At 38.0% G+C, this 22,286-nt stretch overlaps 1 protein-coding gene and 1 pseudogene across 1 annotated transcript in view; one reads left to right on the top strand and one right to left on the bottom strand.

Moving 5' to 3' along the window:
* The window catches only part of PPP1R9A (protein phosphatase 1 regulatory subunit 9A), a 316,728-nt gene that overhangs the window by 274,330 nt on the left and 20,112 nt on the right, over nt 1-22,286 (top strand). Inside the window, exons 12-15 of the mRNA XM_073809700.1 lie at nt 7,232-7,389; nt 7,901-8,198; nt 17,876-17,963; nt 18,063-18,146. Of these exons, the coding sequence (XP_073665801.1) occupies nt 7,232-7,389; nt 7,901-8,198; nt 17,876-17,963; nt 18,063-18,146 (628 nt within the window). The remainder of the gene's footprint in view (nt 1-7,231; nt 7,390-7,900; nt 8,199-17,875; nt 17,964-18,062; nt 18,147-22,286) is intronic.
* Nucleotides 12-103, bottom strand: LOC117313665 (small nucleolar RNA U3; annotated as a pseudogene).

Raw genomic sequence — 22,286 nt, 5'->3', positions numbered from 1 at the left:
GACTTGTAGTCACTTCTTCCATGGGTAGTTTAGCCTAGTGGCATTACTAAAGAGTCATTCCTGAGATATGAACTGTAGAAATGATCCCTGAAAGTATAGTCTTAAGAGATATAGACAGCAAAATTTGGACCTCTCTCCCCTTTGAGAATAGGAGTGTAGGTTGACCGTAAGCTGAAGAAGGCTAAGTTAAATATCAGACTGCACTGGAGAAGCACTACATTAAAACAGATTACCAAATTATGTTTCAAAACCATACAGATAGTTTTGAGATTGCATTTATTCATAACTAGGTAAAAAAAGAATTCCTCAATGTTTTTCAAAGATTAGCAAATGAAATATATAGTTCATACAACAATAAACTCAGACCTAATTAAAAAATTAAGAAACAGCAATAATCTTCTGCTTGTTCTAAAATGGTAAGAAATCAAATCAGCCTCCTAAAATTTCATAAATACTACTTGGGATACAAAATTTATCAGGTTTTGGGTGGTTATAAAGAATTCGACTATTAATAGAGTTCAGAGTGAGAGTTACCCATGGATGGGTTCCTAACCAAAGTGCTATCATAAGATGAGCTGAAGTTGTATAACTTGGTCTCAAATTACCATGTCTGATTCAGTACATCCTCCCCGTACAATACTGAAACAAAGTAGTAACTGGAAGGAAGCTAAACTATAGGGCCCTTATTTAGTCCCAGTCACCTGGCAGTGAAATAGCAAGGCAGGCAAACGGTCTCCATAGATGTGATGAAAGAACAGCCATCTCACATAGGGCAGGCTGACAGTCACAGGGATTTTGACAGAGTATCCTGAGCTGATACCAACATCTGATAATCCTGAGTCCTAGAACACTAGAGCTATCAGATTAGAATGGAATTAAGATGTCTGTAAAAGTAAATTTACTGAATATGTGTTTTTTCATTTTTATTAATTTTAACTACATAAGTAATATATAGACTTTTTTAATACCTAATGCAAAAAAAACAAAACACAAATTTAACATTACAAATAAGACTAAAGTACCTGTTGACCAACATCTCCAAATCTAATATCTTCTTTGGAGGTAACCACCATTATCAGTATGAAGTATATCTTTCCAGCTCGCTTGCTATGCAGTTATATGCATATATTTACCGTTGGAAAAATGTATTTTATGTTGCTGGGATTTTTTAATATTTAAAATGAATATACATGTTGTTCTGCACCTTGCTTTAGTCACTTAAGAATATCTTGCTAATCTTTTTATGTCAGTAAAGACATTTGTTGAGTGCTTATAATGTACTCTTTCAAGCATTTGTATATCTATTTAATGCATTTAGTCTTCATGACAATGCAGTTATTATTATGTTGTTATTATCATGCCCATTTTAGCAGCTGAGGATTCTGAGGGAAAGAGAGATTAGAGGAATTGCCCAATTTAGTGACAGAGCCACCGTTTTGGATTCTGTTCAAGGAAGACTAACTCCAGGTCTCCTCTCACGGCAACTATTGTACACCGCCTCTCTGAGGTACATTAGCCTACCTCTGAATGCGGTGTGTATCAACCCAAAGCCCCATGAGTCCATCTTTTGTGAACTTGCAGTGACTGAACGATATGCAGATACTGTTCAAGTTTAAAGATGCCACCGAGTGCCTCATTATGCTCGGCATTTCGGTTGATAATAGCACAAGCCAGGCAGTGTGATGGTATAAGGTGTGTATGACTGTTTATGAGGAGAAAAATGAACGTAAGAATGCGGAGCAGACCCCATTGTTATGCTGCACCATTCCCCTACTTCCCTCGCAGCCTATGTCTGATCTGTGAGCAGCATTCCATTTACGTCAAAAAATAACGTCAATCTAGTGAAAAAACTGAATGACTCAGAGCATTACTATAGAGAACTGGTCTCTGTGTGATATGATCTATAACATCCTAATTTCACAGAACATTTTTCATAACAGCTGCTAAAATTGTGATCGAATCCATTAACTTCTTTTAAAGGATCCAATGTGAAGCAATATTGAAGCTAGACTTAAAATGCAGGTGTACTGAGGTGGAGTCCCACCCACTCACACCTGCATTATCATTAGCTACTTCATACCTTTTCTGCATTTGTCTGTCTATATTTATTGATCCACTTGTATCTGCTCTTCTTTTGTATTTCTAGCTGCATTTGGGTCAGAGATAGGCTATTTCAGAGTCTGGAGGGTCTGAAAGAAAGAACAGAGAAGAAAGGAGAGAGGAAAAGGAAGTTTTCCTCTAATTCTAATGGACAGCAGAACAAGGTACACTGGAGACAAGGGGTAGAGGAAGAACCCAGGGTCTTGCGTTTATGAAAGTAGTGTTATGCTATTCTGTTGATTAAGATCTCTGTAGAGAATGAATGACAGTGAGAGAACATGGCCACCGAAGCCCTTACATTGAGCAGCTCATAACTTAGAAATGTTGACCCAGTTGGATTTCTCCTGCCACATCATCATCCACAAAAGTGACAGCTAATTTTTCTATGTAAGAATTTTATTCCTTGGATAAATACAAAGTCAAATAAAATCCCTCCATTTTATTTTTTCTTCCGATGCTATATCCTTCTGGGACTGTGCAAAGTTACCCCTTGACATGTATTTTTGTTTGGAACGTAGAGTAAGACTAAAAAGAAGTTTCGAAGAAGGTGGAAGGTGACTTGTGAAATTTACTTTCAGACTTGAGAGTGTCCTTCTAGAAAGAGGATAGGCTTCTGAGGACTGAGCTCTATCCAGTCTTCCACAGATTAACTGTGATAAAGTCAGTACACAAGTTAGTGACCTGGGAGCCTTGGTTTTCCTACCTGAGACAAAAGGCTGGGCCAGAATCCCTAAGGTTCGTTTGAATTATAGTGTTCTGATTCTTATATGACATGATAGAAAAATATAGCTTCTAGTGGTCATTAGATCACCCTTCTAGTTACCCAGCAGCATAATCCTGTACACATTTTCCTCCTCTCTCACACTAATACTCCTGAGGGGGTTGTTACTTGCGGTGTCTTTAGTAGTTGCTTCCTCTGGACAGCCATTTCTTCCAACTTCCTTCTGGTATAAGAGTTGTTGAAGTGAAAGTCCTTAGCTCCATTCCAGTTTTATAAAGCTTAAAAAAATTTTTTTCCTCAGGATGGGAATACAGATGACTGGTTTATAACCCTTTAATCACTGCTATAAAGAGGCCCTGAGATCTTTGTTTTCAGGCCCTCAAAAATTGTTAATTGGGTGTGATGAGTTGTTGGCCACTTGGATAATGGATTTAAACCACTGCTTCTCAGACTCCAGCTAACTTCATGTTTAATAGGTATCATTACATGTGTGCGCTCCAGCGGTGGGCACCCAGTCAGTGCTAGCTGATGATAAAGTAAGCATACAAGACTGCCATTTGGGGGTTGTCCAACACCAGGACCAGGCAAATTACTGAACAGTAATGGGGCAGAAGCCCCAGAATAATTCTCTCTACTCTCAACCCTGCTGATAAGCAGTTCTCACGTTCCCTCACTTTATTTGTTCAGCACCTAGTGATGAGGTAGCTACTGCAATCCTGGATGTTATATATACTATGCTAGGTCCTCCAGAGTTAGGTCTCTATTGCAAAAGGAACCATGTTTACAAAAGTAGAATGAGCTTCCTACTTGGTTCTTTTTGTCACCAGGTAACCAAAGTTGTTACTAAACCAAAGAAGAAATTATCCGAGAAATAGTTTTTCTATAGTTTTCAACGTCTTCCTTTTTTATGCTCTTCCACGAATGTGGAAGATTAATAACATTTCATAATAACATGTTGGAGAAGTGAATTTTCTAGACTAGTCACATCATTTGTGAATTGACAGCTGAACACACTGAACTCTAATTGCATTAAAATCTTATTCTAATAATTTGTTGAACACTAGCTAAATTGGTGTGTACAGACTAGTGGCCTAGGAGTCAGAAAACTAGAATACGTAGTCACGGCAGCTCATAAACTAGATATGTGGATGAGGACAAGACAGTCAAGTTTTCTGAGCTTCAGGAGAGGAAAAAATATACTTGGCTGCTCTGTCTCTTGGGGCTGTTGTGAGGAACAAATGAGATGATGTATGTGACAGTGCTTGGTGTTATAAAATGTACAGTCTAAATATGAGATAGATAAGTTGTAAGATGTGTGTATATGGCAGTATATCTAATTACATTATTGCATTCCTCCATGTGGTATTTCCACTTTTTATATGTAAACAAGAGCTGGTGAAGTTGATTCTCTCCCAATTATCACAACTCCTAATGGGCAGCTACAAGTTCAGATTTTATTGAAAAGAGGAAATTAAAGTGATCAAGGAGATTATTTTTTCTTCATTGACATGTAAAAAATAAAGGGACTACTGATAGAAAATATTTAGCTGTCTTTAAATATACTTGAATGGTCTGACTTTTCTGAATATCCACTTTTCTTTCAAGAAAGAAAAGGCAAATGAAATGAAAAGGCAAGCCTGTACATATTTTTATTCAGTGGATGTACCTCTCAGGGAAAAATATATTTAATTTTATTTGTTAGAACCATATGCCAAGTGCTAAGTTCCATAGGTAAGAAAGGTACAACCTGAGGTGCTTCCTTGTTTTGCTTTTATAATATAATATATTTAGAACATAATACTTCATAATATTTAATACTGTGAAAAGAATTTCCTGGGGGTAATGCTACTGTGAGAAATTGTTTTACTCTATTAATATCAGTACATATTAATATTTTCTACAGCTCAGTTATTTGCTTTATTCTTAATAATTTAAATCCAAGAAGCACTTGATCATTAATTTCTTGAACATTATGACTTCATTTAATGACTGCCGCTCTGAAAAGGTAATATAGGGTTAATGACCAAACTTCATTATTTCTAAGGAGTGGCTACATATGCAAATGTAAGGAGCAATAGCATTCCAAATAAATTCAACTAGGGGAACACTTTTCCTCAGCCAGTGCCTATTCAGCCAGTGTTCGTGGGTAACCTACCCTCTTCCCTTTCAGAATTGCAACTTTTGAGTCCTGACTTAGACTCTGGGCAGCAAGATTAAGGGGTGGGGAGAGGCAGACTAAAGAGAACTAGAGTGGTTTCTCCCTCTAGCCTTTACCAGGTCATTTTGTGTGTGTTCCACTTCACTCTGTTTTTCTTTGAGTCTTTTTATTTAAAGACTTAAACACTTCCCTTTGAAAAATCAGTGTAGTTTCTGGTGGGGAGAGAAGATATCCAAGAAAAACAAAATGAGACAAAGACGCATACACATAACTTGGGATATAAACTTAAAAGTTAATAAAAGGAAATTGGGGGACGGTATTTCTTTTAACTTTTCAGCTCTTTTACTTTATTTATCTTACAGTTTTATTGAGATGTAGTTGACACAGCACTGTATACGTTTAAGGCATATAGCATAATAATTTTTTTTTTTTTTTTTTTGCTGTACGCGGGCCTCTCACTGTTATGGCCTCTTTCGCTGCGGAGCACAGGCTCCGGACGCGCAGGCTCAGTGGCCATGGCTCACGGGCCCAGCCGCTCCGCGGTATGTGGGATCTTCCCGGACCGGGGTACGAACCCGTGTCCCCTGCATCGGCAGGCGGACTCTCAACCACTGTGCCACCAGGGAAGCCCCAGCATAATAATTTGACTTACATAAATCATGAAATGATTATCACAATAAGTTTAGTCAATGTCTATCATCTCACATAGATACAAAGTAAAAGAAAAAGAGAAAAAAATATTTTTTCTTTGTGATGAGAACTCTTAGGATTTACTCTCTTAACTGTCATATATAACATACAGCAGTGTTAATTATCTATCATGTTGTACATTACATCCCTAGTACTTATTTATCTTATAGCTGAAGTCTGTACCTTTAACTACCTTCATCTAAGTCCCCCTTCTCCCACCCCCACCTCTGGTAACCAAAATCTGATCTCTTTTTTCTGTGAGTTTGTTTGTTTGGTTGGTTGGGGGGGGGTTTTGAAGTATAATTGACCTTACAACACTATGTTAGTTCCTGTTGCACAACATAGCAATTCGATATTTTTATACATTACAAAGTGATCACCACAGTAAGTCTGTTTACCATCTGTTACTATACAAAGATATTATGCTATTGTTGACTGTATTCCCCACTCTGTACATTTTATGCCCATGATTCATTTATTTTGTAACTGGAAGCTTGTACTGCTTAATCTCCCTCACCTATTTCACTCATTTCCATATCCCTTCCTCTCTGGCCACCACCTGTTTGTTCTCTGTATCTAAGACTCTGTTTCTGTTTTGTTATGTTTGTTCATTTGTTTTCTTTTTTAGATTCCACACATAAGTGAAATCATACAGTATTTGTGTTTCTCTGTCTGACTTATTTCACTTGGCATAATACCCTCTAGGTCCATCCATGTTGTTACAAATGGCAAGATTTCATTCTTTTTTTATGGCTGAGTAATAAGTCTGTTGTGTACACACACACGCACGCACACACACCACATCTTCTTTATCCATCCATCTATCAATGGTCAGTTTATTATACTTCATCCATAATACTAGTAAATTAAGTACTTGTGGTGGTTTACCTGTTTTTTGTTTTTGTTTTGCTTGGATAGCCCGACCTTGTTTTATTTCCCCAGCTATCTTAAATTTGCTGTTGAGGTAAGTTCTTTGCTGGTCTTTCTAGAGAGTTCAAAGAAGCACAAGCTAAATTTTCAGAAACTCTGTTTTGGGTGGAAAAAAATATATTAAGACCAAAATGGTACAGTCCTTACAGTTACAGTCTTGGTAACTTTTGCTGTAGAAAATTTATGCTGATGGTCACCTTTTGTTATCTGCTCTTGACCTGGCACCTGACTTTTTTAGTTTTTTTTCTTGATTTCTAAGATCTCCCAACTTTGATACACCTTCTTGTATCTTTGTTCATCCAACACTCCAGCATGCATTCTTGTAAATAAATAAATACAAGTGCGTGTTTTTAATAGTTATGTTGTAGAAAGGTTTTAATGGGCTTTGGATGTTAGATTTTTGTTGTTGACTTGGTCATCTTTAGTGTTCGTTTCTTTCCTTAGGCTTTGTACATTTCTCCTAAATCTCACTGATTTCTTTGTTACCTCTGTTACCAAACAGGCTGCCATGGTTGTCACCTGTTTCCTGCCTGGTATTACTGATAACCTTGAGATTTTGTTATCAGTGTCTATGGTCTCTGTCAGTCCTCCCCAAAGTTTTCACACATTATTTTGCAATATTCTTTTCTTAGACTTTAATGAAGCAGTCCCAGAGACAGAACGCCTGGATTCAAAAGCACTGAAAACCCGGGCCCAGCTTTCCGTGAAGAACAGACGCCAGAGGCCCTCTAGGACAAGACTCTATGATAGTGTCAGTTCAACAGATGGCGAGGACAGTCTGGAGCGAAAGGTGAGTGCCCCTGACCGCTTTCTGACTTGTGAGTTTGGGCTGTATCCTTGTTCCTACAGCTTATTGAAGATAATGATTTTCCTGCAGCCATATTCTGTATTCTAGTTGGAAACAGCTGGAATAGTTCACTTCTTTGTCTCCTAAATTCTTATTCACCTCGATATATCGTTGTAATTCAAATTCTTTCTGTACTCATTTGATGGACTAATAACCAAGAGCATTATCCATATTGTCATATTTCATGATGGTGCTTTTGATATTCAGCTGTTGGTTTTATCTGATGGTAAATAATGAGTGTACAAGTCATTGTTTCTGTATGTCTTAGGTATCTGTGGTAGCTACAAAGGTAATATGGTGAATTGTTGTGAACTATGTAGTCTTATCTGTAAACCAACAAAAATGGGTTTTCATAGGGATTTACTAAAAAAAGGTCCATCTGATTTCAAAGTAAGTATCACATGGGACTGATGCTCAGTGGCATAACCTCCTTTATAATCTCTTATACCAACAGCCTTCAAACAGTTTCTATAACCACATGCACATTACCAAATCACTTCTGCCCAAGGGTTTGAGAACTTCTCCAGAATCAGATTCTGGTGCTTCATCCCTCACTCCAGTGGCTGGCAGTGTGCCCTTCTCGTCTGACCACATAGCTGAATTTCAAGAGGGACCCCTGCACCCAGAAAGGGAGCCTTCCTCCTCTACTGGGGGAGACACGTCATTCTCCTCTCCTTCAAAATCTGATCATGATATGGAAGAATCTCCTTGCCACCATCAAGCCACCACCAAGAAAATACTACAAGAAAAAGGTACCGCTAATTTTGTTGTTGTGTAGCTTCTGTTTTGTCTGACTTCACTAACACCTCAATTTGTGCCATGTAAAAATGGCTCTTTTCAAAAAAACGAAAGCAACAAAAACAAGGCCTGTGTCTTTTCATAGCTAATAATTAATACTGCATTCCTTTTATATTATGGGACAAGAGAACACCCTTCTCTCTTTATCTTACTTTTTTAAACCTTTTCCTACCTGATTAGTACCTCACTTCTTCAGCTTTCTACAAGTTTACTATTGAAGGAAATTCTTCAGGAGGCCTTCGAGAGATTTTGTGTAATAGTAGCCCATAGTTTCGATAACTACTAACATAATCATTTAGAAAAAAATATGTATATATGAAAGTGAAAACAATATAGGTCTTAACCCATTAATTGGTTTTTATTTAGAAGAAATTTTCACAGTAATTTATATTGCAAAGAATGTGATAGAAAAGCTATGATAAAGATAATGCAGGGAGATTAGTCAATAAATTTGAAAATATGCTCCTAGAATTAGCATCAGAATTTCATAGCAGTGTCAATAGATTGTTGTCCTTTTAATTGTGTGCTTTAATTTATAGAAGTAATAAATTCCTGTTTAAACAAGTGAAATGATGCAGAGATATATAAAGAACAGGTTCATTCTCTTCCTACCACATCTGATGTGTTCCTTTAAAGTAACCAAGAAGATTTGGTTATATTATTTTCACATCTGAAATGCACATAGATATATATGGTGTGTTTGTGTGTCCATATGTATATATATACACATATATTTTAAACAAATGTGTGTATATATATATATATATATATATATATATAAACAAAAATAATTTCTGGTGTGTGTTTTGTTTTATATACTTTTTTTTATAAAAGTGAATTCTACAAATGACATTCTGCAGTTTTGTTATACACATGATAATATTTTATGGACATCCCTCTGGTGCAATATACACAAATTTAAATGACAAGATAATCTTCTATAGTGAGCCGATAATATAACTGAGGCAACCCTTGTAGTATTGATGGACATTTAAGTTGTATCCCAGGTGGGGGTAGGTTGTTGTTGTTTATTTGCTTGTTTGCTTACCACTGTGAAAAAGATATAAGCATTCTGATGCTTTACATTCTTGTATGCTGATGCTTTCATTTCTGTAGAATAAATTTCCAAAAGTTGAATTGGTAGACAGAGTAGATTGTACTCAGAGGAGAATGTATGGCTTTAAATGCTTTTATTGTAAAAAATAAATACTGAAAATAAATAAAATAAATATTCAAAATAAAGGGAAAGAACAACCAAAAAACAGAAAATAGAAAGGAGGGGATAATGAAGATAAAAGCTGAGTTTAATGAATTTTTATTAACATGAAAAGCCTACTCTTAACACCTCCACAAAATAAACGCAGCAAAGCTATGTAAAAGTGAATAGCCCCCTGGAAGGACAGGTTAAGAAAAAAAATAGAGAAACCAAAAACACCCACAGCGTTTGAAATGAGAAAGGAGATACAGAGGTTAAAAAAAATTTTAAGATAGCACGCCAACTCTATGGAAGATTTGAAAATCTAGAGGAAATAGAGGATTTCCTACCAAAATATAAAGTACTCAAAATGGTCTAAGAAAAAGAAAACCTGAATAAGCCAGTAAGTACAGAAATATAATATATATTTTTATAGCTTCCATTTAGAAAGGTACCGGGCCCAGGTGGTTTTATAACTGAATTCTGACTCACCTATAAAAAAAATAGATAGGAAAAGATAAAATAGAGCATCTATTTTATGTTAATTATTCCAGGAGATGTTTTTCATTTATTTTATGTAGCTAGAGTCTTAAAAACTAGTAAAGATCATGTGGAAGAAGAAAATCTTATTATACCTTAAGAAATATATCTTATTTCTTATTATATAAGAAAATCTTATATAAAATCTAAATGTAGATTCATTTTAAATATGATGCTCGTAAATTAAATCCAGGAGTGAAAATTACTTATATTCCATAATCATGTAGGGTTGATTATGGAAATGTAAGGATGGTTTAACATTAGAAAATCTAACTGTATGAATCATCATATCAACAAAGGAAAAGTGAAGTGTTATAATATTACTAGACATTGAAAGGAATTTGATATAATTTTTCAGACATTTCCTATAAAAACTTGTTAAGTAAAGAAGGTATTAGGAAAAAATCATCTAAATAAGATTATTCACCAGAGAGCAATGACAAAACATCATACTGAATAGTGAATCTTAAGCCACACAAAACTAGCAGATTATTTAGAGACACAAACAAAATGTTGAGGTTACAAATGGAATGACAAAGTTAATTACTTGGGAGGAGTGTCAGGGAACGAAAATGGAAGAGAATATACTGGGGACTTCCTAGGTATAAACTTCATGGGAGTGGGGTGAGAAATGAAATGGGTGTTTATTTTATTGTTTTTCCTTTAAACTCTAAAATTATTTTATAAAATACTCTTGATTTCAGTAGACAATAATATATATACAAAGTTAACTGATAGACTCTACATGTCTAACATACAAGTAGCTTTGAAGAATTTTTTAAGTCAAGCATAGGCTAAGGTAATAAATCGTCAATTTATGGAAGAGAAAATTCATGTTACTTATAAAATATGAAAAGGTGATCAACCTCATTAATGATCAGAGAAATAGTCATTTGAGTTAGAAACCCATCAGATTACTTCCACCAACCAGTGCTAGCAAAGATGTGGGACACACTCATTCATTACAGATACGATTGTGCATCGCTACACTGAAAAGTCCATGCGCACTTATCTCTACCAGAGCAAAAGTTGTAATCTTTCTACAAATACATCCTGAACATAGAAATACAGTTGATGGTGGAGGCTTACCTTGTTTTGTAACTCTTAGTAAGTGTCATAGCTTTATCCCTGATATTTTCCCTGGTTTCCTTCCCTGAGCCTGTTGATTTGCTGGAATTATCTTCCACAGACTGGTCCTAAGCACAAGTCTTCCAGAAGACGTTTTAAGGTAAAAAATAAGTACTTAGGGAGTACAAGATACTAGCGGAGGCAAGAGAAAGTATGTCAAGCCTGCTAATTCATCAAAAGCAGTTGTAAAGTTGGTGAAGGACTTACACTGTGATTTTGACCTACTTTCAAAAGAATGAAGGCTTCAGAAACTCTCATTAACTAACCGAAATTGTGGATTGTAATGGCACTTTTATAGAAATATACTTGTGTGAAGCCCTCTGTCATCTCCTCAAGAAAAAAAAAATATGTATAGACCTTACTTGGTTCATAAGAAGGCAAAAGAGCAGGAGCATATATTTTGGAAATATAGGTTAATACTTTGTAGTCCACTGTTTGAGTTTATAAGGCATAACTTAGCTGTCTGAAAGAAAGTGCTTTATAGTCGGAGAGTGGATCCCTCACACATGAAATCTGACTAAAATTTTTTAAAAGTGGCTACATCTTGTCTAGATTATTTCTCTTTTCCTTTTCCTTCTAAAAGCAAATGTTTCATCTCAAATTGGAGAAGTATTACATGGAAGTGAGTTGTGTTTCACAGTCCATTAGCAGTAATATAGAGCAAAATGTGGTTAGCAGTGATTAGCATTAAAATGTGAGCATTCCATCTTTTCTCCAAAACCTCCTTTGCTTGCTACTGCCCCTTCTTTGGGATTAAGCTTCCAGCTGTAGTAAGCAGGACCAAGAAATACGGGGTGGGTAGTTTCTTCTCCAGAGACAAACTCTTAAGCTTTCCCATTTTTTTAATTTTCCTGGGTTGATCATGCTTCTGGGTAACTAGAAAGCAGCAATTAATTGAACTTTTATAAAGTATTAACTTTATAAATAGTTACTAGTATGATAACCATTATTAGACATTAACTATGACCCGATGAAAGCAGTGCCTCACATTCTTTCCTTCCCGATAAAAGTTTCCAGCCTTGACGAGCTTCCTGTGCCTTCCATGTTCACTAGTATTAATCCATTCATTCATGTATTTATTCAACAAATAGTTATTGAGCACCTGCTCTGCGTCCGGCATTGTGCTAAAGGCTGAATATACAATGATAATATTCCATCCTTTCCTGCAGGGAGTTTGCAGACTAGAGTCTGTTTGTCTGTCTCTCTGTCTCTGTTTCTCTCTCTCTCTTTGATTTATTGCTTGCTTGTTTGTTTGGTGACAGACCCTGTCTCTCTGACACCACACAACCACCACCATCAATAACCAGGAAGCCCCTGTACTTTCTGCCTTCCACTCTCAGGCTCTGTTGCACCTTGAAAGATAGCAAAGAAACCTATCAGTCAAGACTCTTTACATTCTGTGAAATCCTTGAGTTCTTTGCCATGTGAGACGAATCGACTATTCAGAGCAGGACTCAACAGAGGTTAAGTGTGGTTAGCCTGATTTATCTGTGTGTATGTGTTTATATGTGTGTGGTTCTTACAACTCACTGGCTCCTTAATAAAGGAACTAGAATGGGATTTGTACTCACAAGTACAAACTTCATACGTAACATGCCACTCCAGGAAATTCTGGTCCTTCTTCAAAGCTCAGCTTAAATCTCACCTCCTTTAGTGGACCCTTTGCACACCCTCCCCATTCCCGGGCAAAGTGAATTATTCTCTCTGATCCCACAGAAATTTTCACAGTTACTTCTGCTTCTGTCACTTTGTGTGTGATAAGAACTGATCAGGTTGTCAAGTGTGAGCCAGAGTTTTCTTACTTGTCTGATTCATCTTTGTATTCATGGCCCCTAGTAAAGTATATGCATATAATTGATGTTAATAAGGTTCTTGGACAAATTAATAAGTATGTCTCTCTAGATAATCAGTACAAGTCTTCTAGAACTGAGGTCGTCAAACCAAATTTGGCCCCCACCCGTTTTTTTTTTAAGATTTATTTATTTATTTATTTATTTAATTTAGTTTTTGGCTGCATCGGGTCTTAGTTGCAGCACACGGGATCTTCATTGAGGCATGTGGGATTTTTTGTTGCGGTGTGCGGGCTCTTCGTTGTGGTGCATGGGCTTCTCTCTAGTTGTGGCGTGTGGGTTTTCTCTTCTCTAGTTGTGGTGCGCAGGCTCCAAGGTGCCTGGGCTGTGTAGTTTGCAGCACGCGGGTTCTAGTTGAGGCGCGTGAGCTCAGTAGTTGTGGTTAGTTGCCCCGCAGCATGTGGGGTCTTAGTTCCCTGACCAGGAATCGAACCCACGTCCCCTGCATTGTAAGGATTGTAAGGTGGATTCTTTACCACTGGACCACCAGAGAAGTCCCACCACCCCCCTTTTTTTTTTCCGATGAGATAAATGCTTTTATTTAATTAATTAATTTATTTATTTATTTTTGACTGCACTGGGTCTTCGTTGCTTCACGTGGGCTTTCTCTAGTTGTGGCGAGCGGGGGCTACTCTTTGTTGCGGTGCGCAGGCTTCTCATTGTGGTGGCTTCTCTTGTTGCAGAGCACGGGCTCTAGGCACGTGGGCTTCAGTAGTTGTGGCACGTGGGCTCAATAGTTATGGTGCACGGGTTTAGTTGCTCTGCGGCATGTGGGATCTTCCTGGACCAGGGCTTGAACCTGTGTTCCCTGCATTGGCAGGCGGATTCTTATCCACTGTGCCACCAGGGAAGCCCCTGCCAGCCGTTTTTATAAGTAAAGTTTTATTGGAGCACAACCACACTCAAACAGTTACATACTGTTTTCATACTACAGTAGCAGAGTTGAGTGGCTGTGGCAGAGTCAGTAGCCCACAACCTAAAATGTTTACTCTCTGGCCTTTTACAGAAAGTTTGCTGACTCCTGGTTTAGACATACATTTTCTTCCACTCAACATTGCTGGATAAACTCTGAAAATGTCTTAGTCATTGGTTGCTGTTTATCAAGATTTTTTAAAGTGATATACCATTACTTTTGATCTAACAAGGTACCACAAAGGTAATAATTAAGTTACAGCTGTAGTTGATTACATTCCTGGGGCAGATTCTCCGTTCTTCAATTGAACACCTAACTGAAGTTGGGTGTCTTCTAAATTGCACCAGTACCACATTCACAAGTCATAATTTTGCTGTCATATTTGTGGGACCTCAGTGGAAACTAGGATAGAAAGAATCCCATTACAACTGGCTAAATGATAAACATCTAACCCCATTTCAGTTAAAATTAGAGAAAGTAAAAGATTATTCCTAGAGGTTTGTTAAGCAAGTTATATAGCAATAAAGGGCATGAAAATATTTTCCCCCCGTCTATTCTTTGAGTAGCCTAATACTAAAGTTTTAGTCTCTGGACTTACATAGCAGTGGGCCTTTGTTCAGACAAGGTTGAGTAAATGAAGTACTATCAGTTTTCTGTTTGTGATTTGTTCATTATTCTAAGTGTATATGTGGCCGTTAGTGCATTGCCTAACACAGAACATGTCTTCAGAAATATTTGTTGAATTAATGTCCTTGCAAGTAGAAATCTTTACAGGATTCACTTATTATTATGTTGCATTACGCCTTCATACATATAGAAATAGTAAATTTTATCATTGCTTGGAGGACGGCGAGGTTAACCCTAGCTGAGATTGGTAAACGAGACATGACAAAGAAAATACAATTAGAGTAACTACTGAAGGACTAAAAAAAACAGAAAAGATAGGTAAGGAAGGCATATAAGGCAGGGAGATGGCATTGATAGAGACAGGCACACGTAAGATGAAATGACAGGAGTGGGGCTGTCCCAGCCTGGTGGTATTCAGGTTAGAGTGATTGCTCGTAAAATTGAACAGGTAGGTTAGGTCTATAGCTCTAGAATTTAAATACCTTAGATACCTTATCATATTACTAGAAAACCACAAGATGCCTGAGCAGAGGAATAAAAAGGAAAAGACACTAGGTATGAGGAAGATGAGTTAAGAGACCCTGAAAGGTGGAGGAGCAATAGACAATGACAGGAAAGAATGATATGAGAACTGTTGAAACGTATGTAACTTGACGAGATCAGGGGGAAGAGAGTGAGGAGGTCAAAACTGATCACAGGGTTCTAGCCTCAGAAAACACGGTCTTGTCATTGATAGAAAGTAGGAAATCAGAAGCATTATGAGGGAAAGGTGATTAACTCATTTTTAGTAGAGGAGGTCTTGAGCTCGAGAGAGAAGCCAGGGGCTTCCCTGGTGGTGCAGTGGTTGAGAGTCTGCCTGCCGATGCAGGGGACACAGGTTCGTGCCCCAGTCCGGGAGGATCCCACATGCCGCGGAGTGGCTGGGCCCGTGAGCCATGGCCGCTGAGCCTGCGCGTCCGGAGCCTGTGCTCCGCAACGGGAGAGGCCACAACAGTGAGAGGCCTGAGTACCACAAAAAAAAAAAAAAAAAAAAAGAAGCCAGGGCTGGGAGGTAGATTTCAGAGTCCCCAGAATAAAAGAAGAGGTAGTCAAGGGTCTTGTTGCAGTGAGACTAAGAAGAATGCAGTCCCAGAAAAGGCCTTAGTATTTAGCTCAGGAAATCAATCATTACCTTTGAAAATGAAGACCAGGTTGCCAAAGATTAAAGCTGGGTCACCCAACGTGAGGACTTGGACTTCTAATTGCTCGTCAAGGTAGTATTGGAGAGATTTCAAAAAGCCTAATGGAAATTCCACATACAGCTAAATAACAAACAAACATGTCACAATTCTTTTTCTTTTCCTGAAATCATACCAGTCCAATGTTGGTTTTTATGCGGACTAGAAGTTCTGAGGTACATTAACGATGGATTTGATTGATTTAAAGTGGGAAAGTGCAATATTACTTAATCTTGCCTCTTCGGCCTTTTGAAAGAATTCATTGAAGTGTTCCTTGGAACACACTTTGGCAAATGTGTGAGATAATGATGTGAGGTTGCCTAGCAGCAGGCTCTCTGATGGGCAGAATCAGGCTTTTAGTCCCAAGATGTCCACATAACTGCCACACTAATAGGTCACAGAGTGTTGCCACGTACATTGCTTCATCTGGTCTTAGCACCACTCGTTAAAATATCTCCCAGCCACCTTTATTTCTGAAATTAATAAGGCAGTCTCCTTTTAACTTTGCACATTCCTAGCTGTTGAGAGTTGCTCTAGAATTTATTTGGAAGAATCCAGTACTTTCTTTCCTTCAGCTTCTGTTAAGAAAATTGAAATCCTGCTTTTTTTTTTAATGTCCATTAGCAAAATCACCTTAGAGTGAGTTTGTGCCATGTGTGTATATTTTTTTATGTGCATGTGTCACATCTGTGGCTATTTAATTCAGTTACCCAAAGAGTAATGATGCAAAGAGCCATAATAAATATTTGAGGTTAGAAGTGGATTTTGACGTGGACATATTTCTTACTCTTCTATTTGATTATGTACATTTCAAGGAATTGATTATTATAATCTGTGTATCATTAACTAAAACTATGAAAAGCTCATTGCTAAAAATCCTTAGAGTATTTTTCAACATCCTGTGCCTCTTCAGAGCTTCGGAAATAGACTCCTAAATGAGAACTGTGTGCACATCATGGCTTGTAAGTTATGTGTGTTTAGAAGTTTCTCCTGAAATAGACAAAAAGCATAAGCAAAATTAACTGCAAGGTTAATTGAACATTCTCTTAGGAGAACTACACTCCATGCCAGAAGGTTGCTGGATTTTCTTTTCAATTTTAGAAAGAGAAAGACACCAACAGACAATTGGGAAAGAGCAGTTTCATACACAGATATGCATCAAAGACACCCCTTGTTAATGATCTCAGATGACTGGATATGCTGAAATATAATGCCAAACAGCATTCTTTGCTAAATAGCTCCAAGTAGAGCCTTAGGAGTTTCTACCTTGTCCGAGGTAGAGTAAGTGCCACCAGTGGAATCTAGTTCCTACAACTGACATTGAATTCCATTGGCAAAGCATCTCCTCTGATTGGTTCTGGCATCATTTCAAGGGTCCCCATCCCCCAGCAGCTGCTGTGCTTTAGAGTGCCAGCGTAACTCTGGAGAGAGGCAGAGATCATTCAGCTGCAAGCACTGGGGAGGTTTTTGGCGTCTTCCACATCATGGGAAGCCAGCCAAGTTGTGCTTAAAGCCAACTTCTAAAAAAAGACCTTTCAAAAATATAAATGTTTTATAGCTGAGCTCCTGCTTGAGAAGTCTCCCCCATGTTCTGTCTCCTCTATCCCAAGACTGGCCACAAGCCATTAGCAAGGGGCAGATGAGAAGGGAAAGCTTTGACTCTCACTTTCTCCCTAATCTCTCAGACTCTCAGGGGTGACGTTCTTTACTGGACTTGGGACATATGGGGGAAGTGAGCTGGGGTCCTGTCAGAAGGTGCTAGAACCCAAAGGCAAGAAAGGCATGGAGGACAGAGCCCAGACATTTGAAGCAAAGAGTTGGAGCCAGAGAAGGAACAGAAGGAAAGTCATTTGGTCCCTGCTTTGAATGTAAAGAATGATTTGATAGCGTTTATTCTTGCTTATTTTTTTTCATTCCAGTTTATCTGAAGCTAAAATTCTTTGTGATAAGTATTGGGCTTCTGTCTAACAGGACCTCTCCCGGTTTGACTGAATGTTCCTCAACATAGCTATGTTTCCTGTATGTTAATAAAGGCATCCAGTATTTTCTTTTACTGTTAGGAATTGATGCAAACCCCACAGATTCAGAGACGCAATGACTTTTGACAGTAGCTTTTTAAAAATGATAATAATTGCTTTTTTCACATATATGTATATCCTAGATGGTGCCAAAGGTCCCAGATCACTGAGGGCATCAAGTTTGTTGGTGGTGCGAGGAGGAAAAATTAAGCGGAAGTTTGTGGATCTGGGGTAAGCTCTTCATGAAGTTAAAAAGCAAGCCCTCTGTAAGAGAAGGATTAAAGGAGAAAATGTCAAATTCCCCTTTCTGACTGTGTGCTGTCATTATAGGGCGCCTTTGCGAAGGAATTCCAACAAGGGAAAGAAATGGAAAGAAAAAGAGAAAGAAGCCAGTAGGTTTTCTCCAGGTAGCAGGTACGGGTGGGTGATTAAGAACAGATGTATCTCTGCATCTAAACTTTCTGGCCCCTTTCCATTGTTAACCGGAATTAGTGGTCGTTATCTCTGTGCTGAAGTGATACAGCTAGAGGTGAGATGAAAACAAATTGCAGTTGGTATTTGTCTTACTCCGATTGAAGCCTACACCTGGCCTCGGGTAGATCCATTGGCTTAATTGCAGAATTATGGTCACATGAACAGTTTTAATAAATGCTTATCTAAATACAGTATAAATGTATCTATGTGATGTGTCAGTTAGACACATTTCAGCTTTTTTGCCTGGCTACCCACAATTCTTGTGTCTTCTGGTTATAAGTCTGAAAGGGTAATTTTGCATTTAAGTATATTGTTGGCTTTCAAGACTGTTCGGTCCACATGCGGGTAAGAAAGACCAGTGTCTCACTGAACTCAGCTATTAGGTTGATTTTTGCTGGCGCCATCAACTATGCTTACTGTTCAATAGAGACTTTCCTATAGAGAAGTGAGCTTTGTATAGCACATTGTCAAGCTTTCCCAACTTTATGCTGAGATTACATAATTGTAAACTTAGGTTTATATAGGGAGACAGTAAAGCACAGAGCTGTCTCTGAAGTCCAACTGCCTGGGTTTGAATCAGCGCTCTCCCAGTCACTACCTTTAAAACCTTCGACAAGTTATTTAGCCTCTGTGCCTTTGTTTTCTCATATATGAAATGAGGATGATAAGAGTAGCTACCTGTTAGTGTAAGGATTAAATGAGTTTTCATGTAAAGCGTTTAAAATGGTACCTGGCACATAGGAGGCATTCAATAATAATAATAATGATAGCAATCTGCTATAATTCTTATTATTATTTGCAAGTTACAAAGAAGTTTTATATTTATCATTTCATTTGATCCTTACAATAAGATTGGGAGGGCAGATAATAATACCATACTTTATTGATGAAGAACTTCACCTTCATAGAATTTAATTGATTAGCCCATGATTATGCAACAAGCAATTAATGTCAGTTAGCTGGGGCTTGGCCTCCTGTCCAGATGTCTTTCCAACACTGCATGTCACCTCCTAGTTACTTAAGCATCTAATGATGTTTACATTTATTTATGAATTTTGGGAATCATCCCAATAGTATAGACTAAGGAAGAAACAGACAAAATGCTAAGAATAAAAGAATGTAAAATTATTTGGGGACCACCTATCCATTTTATAGGTTGTCCCCAGCTGTTTCCTTTTTTCTCTTTTCTGCCATACACCTTGGTGAGAAATTGTACCTTCTCCCTGGGATTACAGGAGAATGGGGGAGAGGGTGAGGGATGAGAAGAGAGAATTCCAAAATTAATTATTTTTGTTAGTCTGGGTTTCCTTTATGCCGTACAATGGAGAAAGGCAAGAAAGCTCTGTTTATATTAAGGACAGGAATCTCAGGAAAAATAAGGCCATAATGCAACTCAAGAGCACTTTTAACTTTGTGTGGTTTTAGAGTGAGAAATATAAAACAGTCTACTTTATGCCTTAGAATTAAGAATAGAAAACTATCAAATATGCTCAGGGGAAAAAACAACAACAGATAGTGAAACCGTTTAAGGGAGAGAGAGAGATGCCCAAATGCACAACGGGAGAGAAACTTGAACACTTCTGAAGTGACACTGTGCTCCCTTCGGTCCCTGGGCTCCTGAGGCAGCCACTGCCTCTCACCTTTGGGGCCCCACCCTCAATGGGACATAAGCGCAGGCATCCAACAGAGTGGAGGGGAGAAGGTTTGACTGAATTTCGTGGTAGGAGCCAGAGAGTTCTCACGCCCTTGTGTAAATTGCAGGTGAAAGTCAAGCAGGTCTTGACTCTGTTGGCAAATACTCACCTTACTCCAGGCAAAACCACCATAGTCCAGGGTGGGCGGTCATCATCGTGCTGCTTAACGGCAGCCGATAACCAGCTTTTGAAGCAGCAGCCAGCTAGGCTGCCTAGTCAGCTACATTTTAAAACATTAACTCTGCAGTCTCTCCGCATCAGTAGTCACAAACAATTCACGTGTACAACATTACAAAGTAGTTTTCAGTTAGAATCATAGTTTCATAATTATTTGTAATTACAGTAGAAGGTTGACAGGACTGAAAGGAATTCATGTAATTGAAACAGTAGGGCAGGGAAGAAGAAGGATTTTTTCAGTTTCAAAAAAATAAATTTTTGAGCTATCACAGTAATTGGTTAACAGTAATCAAATCTAATGACAGCCTCCATTCTCCTATGTAGATGAATAATGGGCCAGAACCGTATTCAGAACATATTGCAGGAAGTACAGTTACTGCCCAGTAGGAGCATAATGCAGTTGAATTGGTTTCACAGGGCCCCTGAAGGTAGGTGGGTGGCAAGCACCATCAGCTGCAGGGTCCCACTGCAGTTGTGGAGAAGAACTGGGGGTAAACTCATCACTCCTGTGAGGTTTTCTCAGAAAAAGGAGGATTCACAAATTGAGTTAGTAATCTTATCTTTTAGGCTTTTCATCCAGTTCTTATAAGATTGTAAAAATCTGATGAGGTCATTCAATCAGTGATAACCTAAGGGTACCGGACTTGAAAGAGGCCAGACATTCTCTAAATGTGGTCTTGGTTTTAGTTTTTTCCTTCCCAAAGAGTAAAGAATTAACTGTATTCCTTGTGGAGACAAAGTGATTCAAATACATGACCAACATGAAACAAATAGATGAGATTAAAATAAGAAGAAGTAAACCCTACAGACATATATGGTTTGGTTCTGTCCTTTTCAAATACGTGCTCAGTGAACTTTCTGATTTAACCAGATAACATAGCGGATAACAAAAGCAGGAAACGCTTAATCGTCAGAGCTTGTTCATCCCTTAAAGTACATACCAAAGAGTAAGATAAAATACTCTCCTTAAGAGTAAGGAGCCACTGGTGTCAGTGGAGTGTCTATTTTTGGAGCTCTGTAGGAGAAGCTCCCACTTTAGTCACTGAATGGAAAGCCCTGTGAGCTCTGTAGGAGAAGCTCCCACTTTAGTCACTGAATGGAAAGCCCTGTGAGCTCTGTAGGAGAAGCTCCCACTTTAGTCACTGAATGGAAAGCCCTGTGAGCAGATATCTCAAAGCAAGGCTAGAGGGTGGCGCGTGGGAAAATTATGGGGAAGGGAGATGGCGCTCCTCTGTGGAAGCAAATCTGCTTTCACCTTAGAAGTGTGAACAGTGGAGAAAACACTGAGCTGGAATCCAGTATTCGTCCTGACTTTGCCATAGGTAAGTCTGAATTCCTTGGACTTTGGTTTCCTACCAAAAAATAAGTGTGGTCAACTAAAACTACATGGTCTGTAACTCCCTATCCATCTCTGCCTGCACTATCCAGCATGGTAATCTCTAGTCAGATGTGGCCCTTGAGCACTTGAAATGTAGCTTGTCTTTATCGAGATGTGTTGTAGGAGAAAAAGCATGCTCGATTTCAAAGACTTCGCATGGAAAAGAATAGAATGTGACATATCTTGGTATCTTAATAATTTTATAATACTGATTACATGTTGAAATAATATTTTGAATATTTTGGGTGAGATAAAATATATTATAAAAATTAGTTTTACCTCTTTTTTTCCATGTGGCCACTAGAAAATTTTCGTTGACTTATGTGGTTCATATTATATTTCTATTGGACAGTGTTGATCTATATGATTCTATGAAAACCATACTCTTGATTTCTGACTCTTTATTTTGTTGGTCTGTAAATTAGCATGTATTCATTTGTTTGTTCATTCTTTTTTTATCTGTATGTACTCCTCTTTGTTCCAAATATTATTTGTTTATATACAAAAATATATATGGTACAACAGTATAATTTATTTTAAAAGTAAATCAGATAGGGTAAAACAAGATAAAGCAAAAAGTAAGGTTGGTACTTAGAACATCTTCAGCAGTACTTTCATAGTAAATATAACAGTGACCTCCAGTAAAAGCCAAGAGCATAATGTCAAGGCGATTAAGAGCCCGAGTTCAAATCGCAGCTCTGCCACTTGTCCTCTTGAGCAAGTTACTTAACCTCTCTGTACCTCAGTTTTCTCATCAATAAGATGGAGACATATATTTACCTCTTCAGGTCATTAAGGGGGTTGAGATCACATTTAAGCACATTTTAAGTC

Source organism: Tursiops truncatus, chromosome 9 (genome assembly GCF_011762595.2).
Source record: "Tursiops truncatus isolate mTurTru1 chromosome 9, mTurTru1.mat.Y, whole genome shotgun sequence".
Classification (NCBI taxonomy): domain Eukaryota; kingdom Metazoa; phylum Chordata; class Mammalia; order Artiodactyla; family Delphinidae; genus Tursiops; species Tursiops truncatus.
The sequence above is the reverse complement of the archived record's forward strand: the minus strand, read 5'-3'. Positions and strand labels throughout refer to the sequence as shown.